This window comes from Condylura cristata, unplaced genomic scaffold (genome assembly GCF_000260355.1).
Source record: "Condylura cristata isolate star-nosed mole 26May11 unplaced genomic scaffold, ConCri1.0 scaffold00001, whole genome shotgun sequence".
Taxonomy (NCBI): Eukaryota; Metazoa; Chordata; class Mammalia; order Eulipotyphla; family Talpidae; genus Condylura; species Condylura cristata.
Window position 1 is genome coordinate 6,443,507 of NW_004567102.1, and position 17,180 is coordinate 6,460,686.

The window sequence follows — 17,180 nt, forward strand, 5'->3', positions numbered from 1 at the left end:
TGTTGCTTCCCTCCCCCAGCACGTCCACTTGCCCTCTTGGTTTCCGCCGTACGTGGCCTGATGACATTCCCCCAAAAGGCAGAGACGGGGAGCATTCTCCCTGCTGCAGGCCTCAGACAGGCCTGGGCACATAGTATATGCTTAGTAAATGTCTGCTGGATGAAGGACAGGGTATTTACTCTGTCTTAAATTCCTTGAAAGCAAATCTGCAGCTCCCCTCCAGCACAGACAGGCTAAACACGCTGAACTGGCCCTGTTAATCTCAATGAAAAGGAGTTTAAGAGAAATTATGACACAAGGGTTGAGACGAAGGGGAGCAGAGAAAGGGGTTCCTGGAAATACACACTATTTGTAGGCCCATTTGTTTTCTAAGCCCCTCAAGGTGAGAAGATGACAATAAGCTGACCTCACAAAGGCTGACTGGAAACCTGCATTTTCTCGTTAGCTCCAGTACCCTAGGGAGGGGGGATGTCAGTCATCACTCTCCTAGACTCTGTGCTGGGGTCCCAGGGCTTTCAAAGGCCATGCGACTTGAAAGTCTGTCCTTAACCACGAGGCAAATAGCCCCACCTCGTGTGGGGTGTAGAGAGAAGAGAGAAAATTTTGATGACCATGTTCCGTTCTCTTCTCCTTACACTCCTCAGCCCTGCCCAAAACACCTCCATGATTGGAAGCTTCTGTGACGAGGAGCCAGAAGGCTAAGTCTGGCTGAATTCACTTAGGTAAATGCCTTGACCTTGCAAGAGGCTGGACCTTCCTAACTAACTGGACTTGCAACCTGAAGGTCCACATGGTGACGGGCAACCTCCCTCAGAGCCCGGCACCCAACAGACATGTCTGAGCATGTCAAGGGCCCACAAAAACCCACACACTGAGCAGGTCTAGTGGGCCAGGCATGGGACCACAGGGCCACAAGTGGGAAGTCAAGGCCCTGCCCACATGCGGCTCAGTCTAGATTTGCCCTTGCTATTTTAACAGGTCTTCCAAGCCTTCTTGAATAAATGGAGATGTGGATTCCGGGCAGGGTCACACAGTACAAACTAGTACTCCAGGGAGAATTTGGACATAGGTTAGAATCTCTACAAAGTGGTTCCAATGAGGGTCCCTGGGCTTCAGCTCCATGCACTCACTGGTCCTCACAAAGGGAAGGGCTTGATTGACAAAGGACCCTGGTGGCCCAAGTGGTCCAGGAGCACCCAGCCCTGCCCGAGCACCAGGCCTCTGGCTTCTCTCCTGGCTTCAGGACTTTCCCTCATGGGAGGGCTGGCTATGCAGCTGTTGCCAGATTATAGTGGACCGTGGGAGGTGACAACAGCCAGAAGTATACAATCCTGCCTAAATGTTTCAGCAGGAAAGCCAAATATTTAGATGGAAAAGAGGAAAACTAGAATGGCTGGCTTTGAACTACATTTCAAAGACAATCAAAGAGACCTGGCCAGCAAGAGCCTTCTGAGAGGGGAGGTGGGTAGAATCTGCCCCAAGCAGGGCACAACTCTGACCCCAAATCCTTCCTGATCACTCTCTAGGGAGTCCTTCTGGACCCAGGAATTCTCCAGAAAGGAAAAGGCTTACCCAAGGGCAGCGACAAGCCAGGACTGGGCAGAGAGGCACCCAGAGCAGGGAGCCAGGCCCTAGAGAAAGGAAGAAGGAATCCTTCCATATTTTCAGGTGTTCATGTTAACTCTTCCAAGGGGAGGGATGTGGTTACTTTGCAAGAAATGGAAAACAGTGGGTGAACCCCCTAGGAGAACAGTGGTGGGTTTTATCACCCTCCATCTCCAGCTGAGCTCCATCCATGGTGGGGCCTGAAGCGGGCACCCCCACCAGGGCTCTCACAGGAAAAAGAGAACAGGAATAGCAGTAGGACACAGTGAGTCACCTGCTGCTCGTGCCAGGCACTGTCTGCTGTGTTGACATGAATCCTCTGGGCAGGTGGGAGATACTACACTAATAACCAATTTGCTCAAGGTCACAGCTGAGTAAGCACCCTGTCCCACGTACCCTAAGTGTGTCTGAAAACATGCACGCCCTGCTCTTTCCCACCATCAGCCTTTCTCCTTCATTTTTCCCCACCTGTGCTGTAGCTCCACCTAGAGAACTGTTCATAGTGTGGGTTGTGGGCTCAGGTGCCTGTTCTTCCCTTCCTAGCTAACTGGCCTCAAGTAAATTATTTACCCTCTCTAGTGCATTCGGATGCTTCTACTACAAGGTTGTGCTGGTAAAAGTACCTTGGAGGAGATGATGCGTGAAAACAGTTGACACTGCCTGGATCTACCTCCTCCGCTCGGGACAGGCCCTAAGGCTCTGAAGTCAGCAAGGAAGAGAGTCTCTGAGCCCCTTGCTAGGTCATGTAGACCCGGGTAATCCCCCTCCTCTACTTTTCTATTGTGGGAACTGGCAGAAACACTGAACCCACAGGACTGGTTCAATGAGACATAAGAAACACCCCAATATCTGCAACACAGTAGGTTTTCTCAGAATGAGCGCCCACAGGGGCTCTTGCGCTTAACGTGGGCCTTTTCAAGGCCGGTCCCTTCCTTTTCTCATCTCAAGGCACAGACTTGGAATGCTTACCAATGTCTGGCAGGTAACAACTGCTTGCCTTTATCTAGATTAGGGGCTTCCTGAAGGCAGGGTCTGAGTTTTGTTCAGAGCCAGAACCACAAAGGCGAAAGGTGTGGCTAACGTGACAGGACCTCAGGTGCACATGTCCACCCTGGCTGATGTTGTGCATGGGTGCGCACACTCCCCAGCAAGGCCAACAAACAAGCCAGCAGAGCTCAGTGCACTCTGTCCTGCAAATAGCTGCAGCCCACTACTTTGCTTCAAGTAGAAGCTACAAGAAGCCCCAGGCCCGGTACAAACATGCATCCCACTCCCTACATGGGACGCATTTCCTGTTTTTCCCTGCACCTACAGACCCAATATATACCCATGGGCTGTCTAATTGTTAAAACAGACTCTGGACTCCAGACCCCGGGCTCCTGCTTCATTCTCTCGCGTATCCGAGTCTCCTACGTTCGGGCAAACATAGTGCGCCCCTCGGTGGGTTAGCAACAGAAAGGGTTGTCCAGTCCTCAGGAAACAGGAGCTGTGTCCTCCAGGCCTCCTGATCCTCATCCACCTCTCTGGCTCTCCCATCTGCAACCCGTCACTCAGCACATAGGACCCATTTCCCCTCATTTCGCCACTGCGGCCCTGTTTCTCTCCCCAGCTGGCCTGAGCTGCCAGGGCTACAGCCCCTCCTGCTTTCTAGAAACGACAGCCAGCAGGGAGGCCCTCCTCACTGCTCCTACCTTCACTTTGCACAGTTGCCTGACTTGGGGAGCAGATTATCTCCCCACAAAGAAATCCAGAGGCCTCAGGCAGCCGTTCAGAACGTGAGCACATCGCCCTCACTTTTACAGAAAGGAGCAAGGAGGGTGGATGGAGGCTTTGGGGAGATGGTGACAGTGTGGACTTGGTGGAAAAACCCATACTTCATCACAGTAGAAGGAAAGGGAGGAGGCATTCTTATCAGAACACCCATGGGGTGAAGGGACCAGCCTACAGAAAGGCCGTTACTTCAGAGTAGAATATTCCACTTCCCTTAAGTTGCAAACGGCTGTGAAGGAGTGAAATGCTGTTACTCCTCTACTTGAACATTGCAAAAACTTGGTGAGTTCAAATTCCTTGGCTAAACCCAGAAAGGCTTAGTCATCTGACCCTCACCTCGGCCTGTAGCTGCTGCCGAGGACCGTGATGCACTCTGCACCTCCCTGGGGACTGGGGGGCCAGAAAGAGCCTCTGTCTCCACTTCTTTGTCTAACTCCAAAAACCTGGTTGCTGTACAGGGATTGCTGGATCCTGAGATAGTCTATTTTTTTTTCTTTTTTTGAGGAACCGCTACCTAATTTTCCATGCGCCATTTTTACACATGACAAAGACTATGATTCCACTCACTCATCACACATCTGAAGTAGTCAAAGTCACAGAAATAGAGAATAGAAAGGGGCGGGGGGGAGGGGGGCCAGGGAACAGTTGTGTTATGGGTCTAGTTTCAGTTTTGCAAGATGAAAAAGTCCCCGAGATGTTTCACAACCAGGTGACGATATATTTAACAATACTGAGCTGTATACTTCAAGACGGTTAACATGGTACACTGTTTACTAGGATAAAAAAACAAAAATCTGTCCTTGATGCTATGTCCACCGCTCTTTGGCATAGACACCTCAGAGCAGCGTGGCTCTGTGTGTCTAGAAGGGGTGGTGAGGGTGGCTGACACTTCTTGGCACTCACTATATGCCAAGCTCTGCTCAGGACCTGTGAGGTTAACAGGATGGCTGGCCTTCAGAGGTGCCCTCGTCCCAGAAGTACCGCTCAGAGAAGTGGCTCCTGGAGAAAGAGCCCAGTTGTGAGCACATTAGCCCATCCTTAGTGGGGACGGACAGATCTGGGTCCCTCTTATTCCAGGGTTCCAGGGGGGACTCTCAATAAGACTCACCGTTAACACCTTCTTTATACTCCAAAAGGAACACGGGAAAAGTAAATAGACATCATCCATTTTCCTACACCGACCTCTCCCTGGCCTGTCACCCCCCAGTTCTAGCCAATCACCCCTCAGACTGAACATCTCAACTCAACCCCGTAGCACCCCTCAGACTGAACATCTCAACTCATCCAGAGACTGTCTCAGGGCTCTTTCTCAGGAGCGGGGCTCTTCTGCCCTTATACTTCCCTGCCACCCTCCCTCCCCCCCCACACACACTACATAGAAGAGTTCAGAGGCTCAGCCCGATCTGACAGCAAACAGCCAAGTTCAAGATGAAAGCTCTTGGCCTGAGGTCAGAGTCAGCCAAGCACGGCATCCAAAACCAGAGGATTGTGTTTCTTTTAAACGCCAAGCTATAAATAGGGCAAGACCCCAAGAAAACACTTCAAGCAAGCATCATCACCTCCTTTGCCCCCTTTACAGAGCGTCCTCCACCCCCACGAGAACCTTTCAGCACTTGCTCATTTCTGCCCTCAGTTCCGAATCGCGGTACCATCGGTGACCTTAAGGGCTCCAGTAAAACTCTCCAAATGAGTCAATAAAAAATCCACTTTTAACTGTTAACTCTAACCAGGGCAGATAACTAAGACTTATCATTTTGAGAACTTTTTTTTTTTTTTGGCTGTCTTCAACTTCAAGCAGAAAATAAGAAAAAAAAAGTGAAAAAAATAAAAATAAAAATAACCAGCCAGTTCAGAAGGGATCGCTCTTCCATTTCCTCTCAAAACTCAACTTCTCCCCTTTCCACATCTGCAGTGCTGTGGTGAGAGTTCAAGCCTAAAGTAATGAAGCAGAGGCCTCCACCGCCTGGGATAAAAGATCCATTGTGCTCCCTTCACTTACAAAGGCAGTTAAGTGGACCATTGCACTTCACAATTTCCAACAAGGCTTGAAACAAGAGGTTGTCGTGTTAACCCTCCATTCTCCAAAATTAAAGTAGTGAACCCCATTTGAAGCATTTTGGTCAGATGTAATGTTACCACTGAATCTATGGTTTGTTTTGTTTTTTCAGATCTTGGGAGGAGTGGTGTTAATAACAAGAGTATCAGGAATTAGCCTTACCACTACGGTGGAGTGGAATACGCAGTCTAGTAAGAAGGGTCCAGAAAATAAAAGAGGAGCATCTGACACACCCAGAAAGCCTTGGGGCAGGACAGTCCAGTTTGGGGCTTAGGAGGGAAGGAGGCCAGAGGGGAATCCAAAAGGCTTCAGGGAACTGGAGAGCTATGAGAGCTGTCTAGGAACACCCAGAGTTAGGAATAGGGTGCCTCAGTGGAGACCTGAGGTGGCCCCTCGTGCACCCCAGCAAGACCTACAGCCTAAAGCCTTCAGCCTCCTTCCCCGGGCTAGCTCCCTCTTCCCCTTCCTGTCCCTTGCTAAACCCTCCTAATTCATCTTTCTCTCCAGCAGCCAATCTGAGTGCTGCATATCAAATTCATCTTGTGCTCCCAGGCCTCAGCCCTGTGTCTGGCACAGTGGGGGTTTAATGCGAGCCTGCTAAGACCCAACCGCTTTGGAAGACAGCAGGCTCTCATGTGAAACCTGACCCTGCACTATATGACCCCAGGCAAGTTATAGCGTCTCTTTGAGGAGCTTCTATAAAGGGGGGTGGTCATCGAGACTAAATTATGAATGGATAGAAGGCACAGATTCAAAGCGTTGGCACATGGTGAACCCTCAAATCCATCCTGTTTATGCTCGCTGCCAGCAGGGGTGTGTGTCTGTCCTCTTCATCCCATCCCTCCCATCCCTCCACCTTTGCTTTTGTTGTGCTTCCAAGAAGTGGGGCGGGGTGGTCTGTTGCTTACTTCAGTCATAGGAGGTGCCAGGTCACCCAGGCACAACATAGGAGAGAGTCTGTTCTAGGGGAAACAGAAAATAGAACTCTCCAGCTGACCTGAGTACTAGGGAATTCACTAAGCTCACAACATACCAACACTTAGCAGCTTCACAAGCCCAAGGGGCAGGCGTGTAGTGTTATGAGGCCCTGGCTCTGGATGCAGGCACTGCTGCCTTGCCTGGCTCCTGTGCTAAACTGTGCCCGTCCTATTGAGGTCTGGTCCTTGGGCTCCCAATTTCCTTATCTGAATACTGAAGGTAGCTGTAAGGAATACCTTAAGGAATAATAATGCTATAGAGAGAGGGAGGCAGGCATGTTGGCTTTACTCCTCAAACCTATCATGCTGATGCTTCTACTTTATTTTATGTAGTCCTGCTTTCTTCTCTTTTTTAGATTTACTTAGTTATGCAAACAAGAGCTGGGGTACAGGCCAGAGGTAGGGGTGTGTGTGTGAGAGGATTCACCAGAACAGAGTGGGGAGCAGAAGAGGCAGGTTGACTCAAATGCACAGCTGAGAGGAGCAGCGGATGACAGGAGAGGTCTGGTGCGCCATGCGGGTCACCTCCCTGGCCAGGGATAGAACTCATGGCTACAGTGGCTGTGAATAGCTTTATAGTGCTGGGCCTTAACCCACCACACCACCAAGGAGGCCCTGAATGCTTCTCCTTTAATTCACCCAATACCTGAAAGAGCAGGCTCGAAAGCAAGGGCTCAAGAGGGTTCTTCAGGAAGGAGGGCAACCACGCTGGACCTTTCAAAGTCAGCCTCCGCTTCAGTTTAACCACAGCAGGAACAGGGAGGAAGCACCTGACAATCCAGGGCCTATTTCCAAAAAGCAGAAGAAAGGTGCACCTCCTCCCTTTCTCATGCATTTGAGCCTAGTCAAATTCCACTGTTTTGTTTTTTTTTTTTAAATTCCTCACAGGCTGCACCCCCACTCCCCAACAACCCTTTCCCAGTCCTAGCCCCCACCTCAGGAATCCCTAGTGAGGGACCCCTTTAGGGTTACAAAGGTGATTCAAAATCTGATAAAACACAGAACACCTCAGGTCAAAAATGAATGCCCAAGCTGCCAGATGGGAAAGAGGACTTCTGAGTTTTCAATTTACTTTAAACCAATTTCCTGAGACTTAAGACCATGCCCCAAGTCATATATCTGAAAGCAGGGCAAGGCAGATTTCTGCAGATCCAAAAGTGATGCTGGCAAAATGCTCCCACTAGTCCATTTTCTTGGGTTTTTCCTACAAAGGGAGGGGACTTGCCCAACTGGAGACAGTTTCAGTTTTTGGCCAGGATGGGTATAGGGCCATCCATAATACTTTCCTAATCAGACTGGCCCAATGTCCAAAACCTTTGTCTAAGACATACCTGCCCAAACTTTTTTTTTGGGGGGGGGGAAGAGGGGGAAAGGGAATCAGAATTTCAAATTGACATTTTGTTTGCTCAAACACCTACAGAAAGCTGTTAGCCTCCAAAGCTACCACCAACCAGATAGACCCACAGCCTCACCCCAACCCCCCCTTCCCTTCTCCTCATGTTTTGAAGTTTATTTTCCCACATTCAGCCTTGAATTCTTTCCTTCCTTCCCCTGCAGCAGCCCAAAGAGCAGCAAAGAGGGAAACACTTAAGACTAGCACTATTCCTTTGCATCCCTGCTGGCCCTGGCCCCCTCCAAACAAAGCCCTAGAGCAAACTAAACAACTCTTTCTCCAGAGGAATTGTTTCCTCAAGGGAAATTATAAAGGAACCCCCTCCCCAACATACACACACACACCCATCCCAGAATGTCTGCTACTAAGAACTATATCCATCAACTACTTTCCAAAATTCATCCTCCCCATCAAGGGCACATCCCATCAGCCCCATCCGGAAACAGCTACAGTGCTACAAACTTTCCCCTCTTAAGCCCAACACCCAACCTGTGACCTACATTTCCCCCTTCCCAAGGCCCCTGAGCCTGCATGTCTTTAACTGCCCAGCTGCCAGAGGCACCTATAAGGGCCATGGATTTGAAGACTATCTATAGCAAGGCCACCTTCTTGTTCTCCAGTGCTTTCAAAAACTGTCCAGGCCAGGAAGGATGGATGAAGGCTGGCTGTTCCATTTCACATATGGGAAAACCAAGGCGGAACAAAGAGAGAAAGGCAGCCATAAAGCACCGGGAGGCTGCTGTTGATTAAAAGCAATTCCCCAATGAAGCTCTTTCCTGGCATCTTTCACCGCCAGAGATTATAATACCTCAGACAATCTTCCCTACTTTACAATCCATGCTAATCTTCAAGTCATTGACTCCTACCCTGGTCCTGGTTGTTCCACTGATGGGAGGGCATTAGTGCAGAGGGAGAAGGGTGGATTTCTATTTTTTTCTTCCACCATGGGTGATGGAGACTCAGAGCTGATGTCTCAAACTAAGATAGAAGTCCTCCTCCCAAAACTGTTCCAGCCAGGAAGGCTAGCCTGGCGTTACACCCAGGGAGGTCAATGCCATCCAACGGGTAATCTGCACCACGCGATAAAAGGCTTTCCCTGCCAACACAAACTCCCATCATCTCCATTTCAATTTGCTTTAAACCAGTTTCCTGAGACTTAAGACCATGCCCCAAGTCACATATCTGAAAGCAGGGCAAGGCAGATTTCTGCAGATCCAAAAGTGATGCTGGCAAAATGCTCCTTCGCCACCAAAAGGACCTCCTTGGGTTCTGTTCTTTTACTAACCAACTACTTTCAAAAAGTTTAACTCTAAGCCCTCGGGGGATGTCACCAAAATGTGTAAGCCTCCTCAAAGGCCTGAGGGCTTCCCCATCATTCCAGCCACCACTCCCCGTTCCGCTGGGTCTCGAAAGAGCCCCTAACCTTCCGCAAAGTCTCACGAGGAATAGGGGACGCTCCTGCAGCTTCAGCCGCTCTCATTCCCAAATAGCCTGTAAGGGCGCTGCACCCGCCCGCGAGCTGGGAGGTGGAGACGCGAGGGGGTGGCACCCGGCTTGGCTCCCGAACTCCGGGAGCGTCTCCAAGGAAAGATAAACGCCTTTATCCACCCCACAGCCTCCTCCAAGGAGGGAGGTACCCGCACACCCACACTGAGCCAACCGAGGGATCTGGTTCATCCGAGGGTCAAGACGTGAGTTCTCTGAACAAACCCGCATCCGAAGTATCGGCGCGTGGGCGACTCCTGTGTCCCGGGTGAGCGACAGATACCAGTAGCCCGACACATGGTGAGACATCCTGTCACACCCCTTCCCCCCCACTTAGAGCCTAAGGGGCATCGAGAGCTGCAAGGGGCTTCCCTTTAGCACCCCTAATGCTCCTGTTAGGTTTGGATGTGTTTATAGGGGTACCGGCGGCGGCTCACCTCCAGGATCTTGTCCAGGCCCTCCTGGCCCAGGCACGGGAACTCTTTGAGCAGATGCGTCCTCTGCGTATAGTAGTTATTTTTTGCTTCCTTCCAGTGCGGCTCTTCGAGCACCTCGAAGATCGCCGCCCCGATGGCCAGGTAGAAGATTATGGCCGAGGTGAGCAGAGGGCCCCGGTCCACCATGGCTCCCGAGCGGCCGCCTCCTGGAGAAAGCCTCCCCTAGCCTCAGAGGCTCCCAGTCCACCCGCCCTCCAGCCTCTGGAAACAGCTGTTTGAATTTGGAGCTCCGCATGCGCAGTACCTCGTCCCCCCCGGCGCCGATCCCCCGACAAACTTGCTACTCCAAGTTGGCCCACTGAGCGCGGGGAACTGTGCGGGGACTAGCTCACGCGGCCGGGGGTGGGCGGTCACCCGCACGGCTAAAGGGCTGCCCTGGATCGCGGGGGCGAAGACGTAGGGGGACTCTGGGCCAGACTCTGGGAAGACACGTGCGCCGGCCGCCCGCACTCCACTAGCAGTGTGCGCCGCGCCCGCCCCGGCGCGCCTCTTTAATCAGCGCGGGGCCAGCTTTGCCCGCCCGAGCCAGACCCCTCGGGGGCGGGGCGTCTCCAGCACCGCCCCCTGCGGCCCCGCCCCTCGCGGGCCTGGGAGTCGGTGCGCGAGGTGCGCGGGGAAACCAGCCCTGCGCTCAGTAAATCCCGGGGGCCGCCGCCAGGGGAGGCTGCACCCGCCGCATTGCCCGAGGAGCTGCGTTTTGGATGGAGCTATGCTTAGTACTGGTATCCTAACTAAAGAGTGTGCACCTAGTGGCTGGGCTCAGGAAGATGTTCCTGTTGTTATTTTTGTTCTAATACAGTTTTCACGTACTGATGTTTCTGTGAAGGACGCTTGATAGTCTTCAGTCCACGCACCTTCCCAAAAGCCTGGGAAAAGGGTCCTAGAAAGAGGCTCAAAGCGGCCACTAAGGCTTCACACCTTTTCAATCGATTCTCACCTGTCACCAGACTCTCGCATCCGGGAAAGGTGGAGATCTGCTGTGTTCGCGACTCCTCTCTTCCCTCCTTCCGTTACTGCAACCCTAGTGGAAATACTTTACGTCTTGCATATCCCCAACCTACTTAAGCTCTGCAAACTTCACCCCACCCCCACACACTCCGTATCCCCTTTGCCCTTCTTTTCTTGGGCACTAATTCCTTCACTTCTTCTGTTTCCTCTGGCGCTTTCCAAAACGGTCAAACGTACACTGGGGCCGACGGGGGGAATCTGGATGGCTATACAGTAAACGTTCAGTGAGGATTGTGCAATTTTAAAAAAAGTGAATAGATTTGTCAAAAACACGCCCGGGATCTTTTTCCTCACCTTGCTACCGGTCTAGTGACAGAATCCCAGGTGCCCTCCATCCTTTCCTTGCATTCTAATAACTTGAGTGGGTTTGCTAAGTTGTAATCAACCAGCGAGAGTCAGAAATTGAAAGGAGCACTGTCTGTAGTGCTCGGCGCCGCGGGATGCTCCAGACCCTCTCAGGTCGCTGGCTGCAGGCGAGGCAGACCACCTTTCTTTTCTCCTTAAGGGCGAAAGGGTGTGGCGGGTGGGGTCGCTCAGGTGCGGAGAGCCTGAGCAGTTTTTACTTGGGAGGGTGGGGGTGTGCTATCTATGGTATCTCCAAATTAGGCTGGGGCAGACGGGAGAGGCATGCAGGATGGGAAGGTTGTGGGCTTGTGGATGGGTCACTCGGTGCCGCCTGGTTTTGTCCCCAGGAAGCAGAACAGGAAGTTTTGAGGCTGCACGTTTCCTGACTCTGCGCCCCTGAAGTCTCCTCAGGACCCTCTTGGGTCCAGGCTTATCTTGGACAAGGTCTTGGGTAGGCTTTCTGTGGAGACCACTCTTTCTGCAGCTTGGTCCCCTCACACACCCCAAGCAGACCCCTTTTCTCTAGCCCCTGACCACGTCCCACCTACTCCCAGCCACCTAATGCCTACCTGGGTGCGACCTGCGCCCAAAACTCTGCAGTCCTACCCTCCAGACCACAGCCTGTGCAGAGGCCCCTTTCCCCCCCAAGGAGAAAGTCCGGTAGGAACAGTTCACCCAGAGCAGGGTGGGGGCCGTTTGGGAGGCCACAGTCTCTCTTTGTTTGGAAAATTCTCTACCATTCCTCTCCCACCTCCGGTCTGAATTCGCTTCCTAAGAAAATAAAGAGCCTCTTGCCATTTCAGTCTCACTGTTTCACAAAAACACTGTAGAATTTTTTGCAATGAATTGGTTTTCATTCGAAGTTTTTATAATTTTTACTTTCTCTTTTTCTGCTGTGCCCACCTCCCCATTTCTGATCCCTTTCTTTCTTGCCTCTCATCCTCTACTGTTTCCCACTCATTACCTTTCCATACTTTCCAAACCCCTTTATTAAACTCTCCATTCTCGCTGCTCCAGCTCCTCCCTTTCCTGTCTCCTTTCATATACAACCTGCTTCTCTTCCCCTTCTCAGCCCTTCCCCACCCTCCCTAACCCCATCCACACATTGAGATGAACAGTTTCCTTGGAGATCATGAGCTATGCCCAATGGGGGACCTTTGAGAAATATAAACTATTGAAGCCAGTGAACGTCTAGACAACTTGAGTGGGAATGATGAAAAAGAAAGCTAACCGGCAGTGGGGGTGGAGTGTGTATTGTTAGCTGCGCATAAATAAAACCATTCCAATGGATTTATTATTATGTTTATTTATCCACTAGTGACCGAAAATCTTTTCAGAGTGCTACCTTTTGAAAAATGCTGAGCTTTGAGGAGTTTCACCTCGAAGCCAACAACCTTTTTGCAGCCTTATCTGGGTAATCAGCAGAGCCAATCAGGTTCTTTTCCCCAAGGTCAAGCTTATAAACTCAGGTCACACTCACACACACAAGCCACACCCACCTTTGTTTCTAACTCAGCTTTCTTAAGTTGAAGGGTATACCTCTAGTGGATGAACTTCTGATAATCCTTTCAGAACGCTATGACACATCCTTTTATTTGTTTGGGAACATTTCTTTTTGTTCTGTTTCAGAATTTCAAGGAGGAATAAACAGCCCCCCCTCCCCCCGTGACATTTCCATGTTCTCTAAGAAATCCTATGAAAAGCCATTAATCACAGAAAGTGGTTCAATACCTCAATCATTTGAAAACCTTGTTTCCTTAAAAAAAAAAGTTTTAATAGCTCTCAACGCACAAAGTCGAAAGTTTTTATTTTCTTTTTTGTTCTCCTCAGATTGCTTGACAGACGGTATTAAATGCTTTATAAAGGAACTTGTGTTAGGAAAGCATATCAGTTACTGCATAAACTGACTCTCTTTCTAATCATTTGAGAACTAGGGGAAAGAGCTAGTGAATTTTTATGTCTATGAATCCTCTACTTATTCAATTTGAAGGTTTCTGAGTGGTAAATTCAACGCACATGATAAGGCAACCTTCATGATTTATGCCAGGAAAAACAAAATCACAAAGCAATGAGACTAAAATAGAAAAGAAATAAAAGTAGTCTATACAGACAAGGGGATATTATTCAGTGTTTTTTAAAAAGGAAATTCTGTCTCATGCTACAACTTGGATGAGTTATGGCATAATGCTAGGTAGAAAAAGGCTATGTTGCATGTTTTTTGTCACAATTTTTAAAACGTGTTGAAAATAGAACTTGTAAATTCAATGTAAGATATTTGAAACATGGGGCCCTCCCTTGTGGCCCAATTGGTTTAAGCACAGCACTCTGAAGCTATTTGCAGCCCTTCCACATGACTTCAATCCCTGCCAGCCAGCTGACCCACATGGCCTGGCAGACCTCTCTGATATGCCCACTGCTCCCCTCAGCAGTGTACTTCCTCAATCTGCCTGTTCTGCTCCCCACTGTCTCTGGTGTATCCTCTCACCCCCTGCACTTCTGGCCTGCACCCCAGTTCTTGCATGTATAAATAAATAAAATATTTGGAATTCGAGAATGAGAGTAAGTTGGCTAAGTGACATGAAGTCAGATCATTTTCTTGGACAGGTTTTGGTTATTTTCAACACCAAAGGTGCATTTCCTTCTCTCTGAGATTCAGGTAAGTGATGGAGAAACCTGTCCTTATAGGTTAACAGCAGACCTCAAGCACTGATTCTAAATTATTTGTATTTGAAGATTTCATATAGGTCTCTTTTCTTTCTTTTTTTTTTTTTAAAGATTTATTTATTTATTTATTTATTTATTTATGTATACAGAACTGGGGTACAGGCCAGAAGTGCAAGGACAGTGAGAGGATTCACCACACACAGAGTGGGGAGCAGAACTGGCAGATCTATGAAGTACACTGCTGAGGGGAGCAGCGGGTGGGTCAGGAGAGGTCTGTGATGCCATGTGGGTCACCTCTGGGCAGGTGGGGATCAAACTCATGCTGAAGTGGTGGGCTTTTTAGTGCTGTGCTTTAACCCGCTGCACCACCAGGGAGGGCCCAAGTCTGTCTTAAAAAAAAAAAGAATTATAGAATTTTGACTCTGTGTGCCAGCACCTAAAATTTCTACAACTAGGAAAAACAACTGAGTTACAAGAAAGTTCCCCACTCTGAACAGTTCAGTGGTCCCCTGAGGCATTGCTTAGACTAGGTCATTTTTAGAGTGACACAGCTGAGCCTGTTTTGGGTGACTGGCTGCACCTGGCAGTCTCTTGGGCCCATTTTCTTGTCTTCCTGTCCTGTCCTGAGGGGCTTGCTTTGTAGCCAGGGTTATCTCTTTTGGAGATGATGACCTGTTCTCACTTGTCCCTTTCAGCCAGTAATATATGCTGGTCACTCTTTTTGAAGCTACAGGCTTTGGAGATAAGAAGAATGAATTAGTGGTCACTGGTGACAGTAACTATTTGCAGGTAGAGGTGACAATATCATTCCAACCCTTCCTAGTATCTTTGGTGACTGTTTTCAATATTTTCCACTCACACACTTATTTATTCATTCATTACTTTGCTTTTTTTTGAGCAGCTACTATATGCCAGGCTCTGTGCCAAGCATTGGAGATGCACCACAGTAGGGTTCAGTCTTGTCCCAGAGGGCCTTTGATTTCCCAGAAAACAGAATCAGTAAAACCTACTCAGGATTTGGGGCTAGGAAGCTTAAATTGAGGGGGAAAGTCAGTTGTATCTGGGGAGAATCAAGAGGAACTTCAAAGAGGGGCTGACCTGGATAGTCATTTTGGAAGGCAGGTAAGAGTTCACCAGGTGAAGTGGGTGGGCCTAGCAGAGTGGAATAAATCATGATGGCAGAAAGTGAGGTGAGTTGGGCAGCTGCAAGAGATGCATCCAAACCAGTGTTAGGAGGCGTAGCGGCCAGAGAATAAGGCCAAGAGCCACAAAGAAGGGGTGTGCAAATGTGTGTGTGTGTGGTGTGTGCTCATGCAGAAAAGGCCTTGGGTGCCATGATTAGGGGTTTTAGGTTGCAGTTGCCAAGAGATCCATGGATAGAATTCAGGGGCTCCATCCACTTAGATGCAAAAGTACTTTCCCTCTTTATTTACACTAAACTGCATTCTAAATTTAGCATCACCTTCATGTGTTGTTGAAGGCTTCCATCCACAGTAGCAACAGACTCCGTCACCAATAGACATGGTGCTCTTGACAACACAAGAGGAATGGCGTCAGATGTCTCAATGTATTGTTTCCAGATTATGTCAGTTGTTAGACCTACTGCTATAATTTGTGATATAACTTGTTAATTAAAACACCTGAAAAGTCATGGGAATAACTACAGCCTGGTGACGGGGGTTAATAATATTATCGTATTGCAGGTTTGAAAATTACTGTGAGTACATCTTAAAACTTCCCACCAAAAGAAAAAAATTGTGACTGTGTTTGGTGATGGGTGTTACCTAGTCTTATTGTGGTGATCATTTGACAATTTTGTGAGAATTTTACTATCTTATAGTATTTGCACACTAAATAATCATGTTACCAGACAATAAAATTTTTTTAATAATATAATAGTTTATTTTTACATCATTTTGTACATTTTTTTTTCATCTCAGTTGTAATCCCCACGGGTTTCCCATCAGCAAATCACCTGTGTGCCATCACCACAGTCCCGTGCACTTCCTTTCCCCCACCCCGTTTTTGATCCCATTCCCCACTCTACCCCCACAAAATGTCTCTGGTATATGGCTGTTCCATTATTCTCTTTATTTTCTCACCTGGCCCATTATGCTCCTGCTATGAGTGAAACCATCCGGTATTTTTCTTTCTCTTTCTGGCTTATCTCACTAAGCATGATCTTTTCCAGCTCCATCCAAGTTGCTGCAAAAGACGTGTGTTTCTTTTCTTTGGTTGCTGAGTAATATTCCATTGTGTATATGTACCGCATCTTTTTAATCCGGTCATCTACTTTTGGGCATTTGGGCTGTTTCCATGTTTCTCCAATTGGAATACAATTTTTTTAAAGATTTATTTATTTATGCATACAGAACTGGGGTACAGGCCAGAGGTTATGAGGGCGGTAAGAGGACTCACCAGAGACAGTAGGGAGGTAGACAGGTAGATCTATTGAAATACACTGCTGAAGGGAGCAACTGGTGAGAGGTCTGCTGGGCCATGTGTGTCAGCTCCTGAAGGGGAACCAAGTGGAGCTGAAGTGGGTGCCGCTACCTTTGCACCTACACGGAGGACACAATTCAACTTTTTTTTTTTTTAAATATTTATTTATGGCCCTCCTTGGTGGTGCAGTGGGTTAAAGCACAGCACTAAGAAGCTAAAGCCACTTCAGCATGAGTTCAAATCCCCGCCCCGGAGGTGACACATGACACGGCAGACCTCTCCTGACCCGCCCGCTGCTCCCCTCAGCAGTGTACTTCATCGATCTGCCCGTTCTGCTCCCCACTCTGTCTCTGGTGAGGCCTCTCACCGCCCCTGAACCTATGGCCTGTACCCCAGTTCTGTATGCACAAATAAATAAATCTTTAAAAAAAAAAAAGAAAAGAAAGTACATATATGACTATATACAAGTTTCATTAAAAAAAAATATTTTTGATAATTGTGTTTTGATGTCACCAAGGCTGTTGCCCCGGTATCAAGACCTTTATTTAATGCATTTAAAAACATTTTTACAGTCCACAGGCTTTAGCAGGCTTCCAGATGGGCGAAACAAAAGTTAGTGTAAGTACTCTGGATGTGCTGAGGCAGCAAGCATCCCGATCTCTGTGCATTTTCAGCAGTTCACCCCAATAGCTGTGTGCTTTTGGAGGTGGTGCAACAGTCCAGGGGTGGGACACTGAAGATGAGGAGGAAAGTAGGAGAGTTGGCAGAGATGGGCAGACGGGACTCTTAGCATCTCTCTGCCATCTCTAAGGAGCTTGGCCACTTTACGCTGTTGTTTGCCAGCGGGGCCTGTTGCTTTCTGGAGGTTGGCACTCACGAGAATCTGCACTGGTGCCCCTTGCCTTAACACTTCACCCACACATGAACCCTCTTCCAGG

General features: G+C 48.9%; 1 protein-coding gene across 2 annotated transcripts in view; it reads right to left on the reverse strand.

Annotated features, from left to right (window-relative positions):
- Positions 1 to 10,515, reverse strand: part of KCNK5 (potassium channel, two pore domain subfamily K, member 5) — a 36,385-nt gene extending 25,870 nt beyond the window's left edge. The window contains exon 1 of one of the 2 annotated variants that reach the window (XM_004673445.2): positions 9,724 to 10,515. In XM_004673445.2, the coding sequence (XP_004673502.1) occupies positions 9,724 to 9,909 (186 nt within the window). In that variant the 5' untranslated portion in view covers positions 9,910 to 10,515. Of the gene's footprint in view, positions 1 to 7,054; positions 7,085 to 9,723 lie in introns of those variants that run through there. The other variant, XM_012724084.1, reaches the window with a different exon arrangement.
- Positions 10,516 to 17,180: the final 6,665 nt, after the last annotated feature.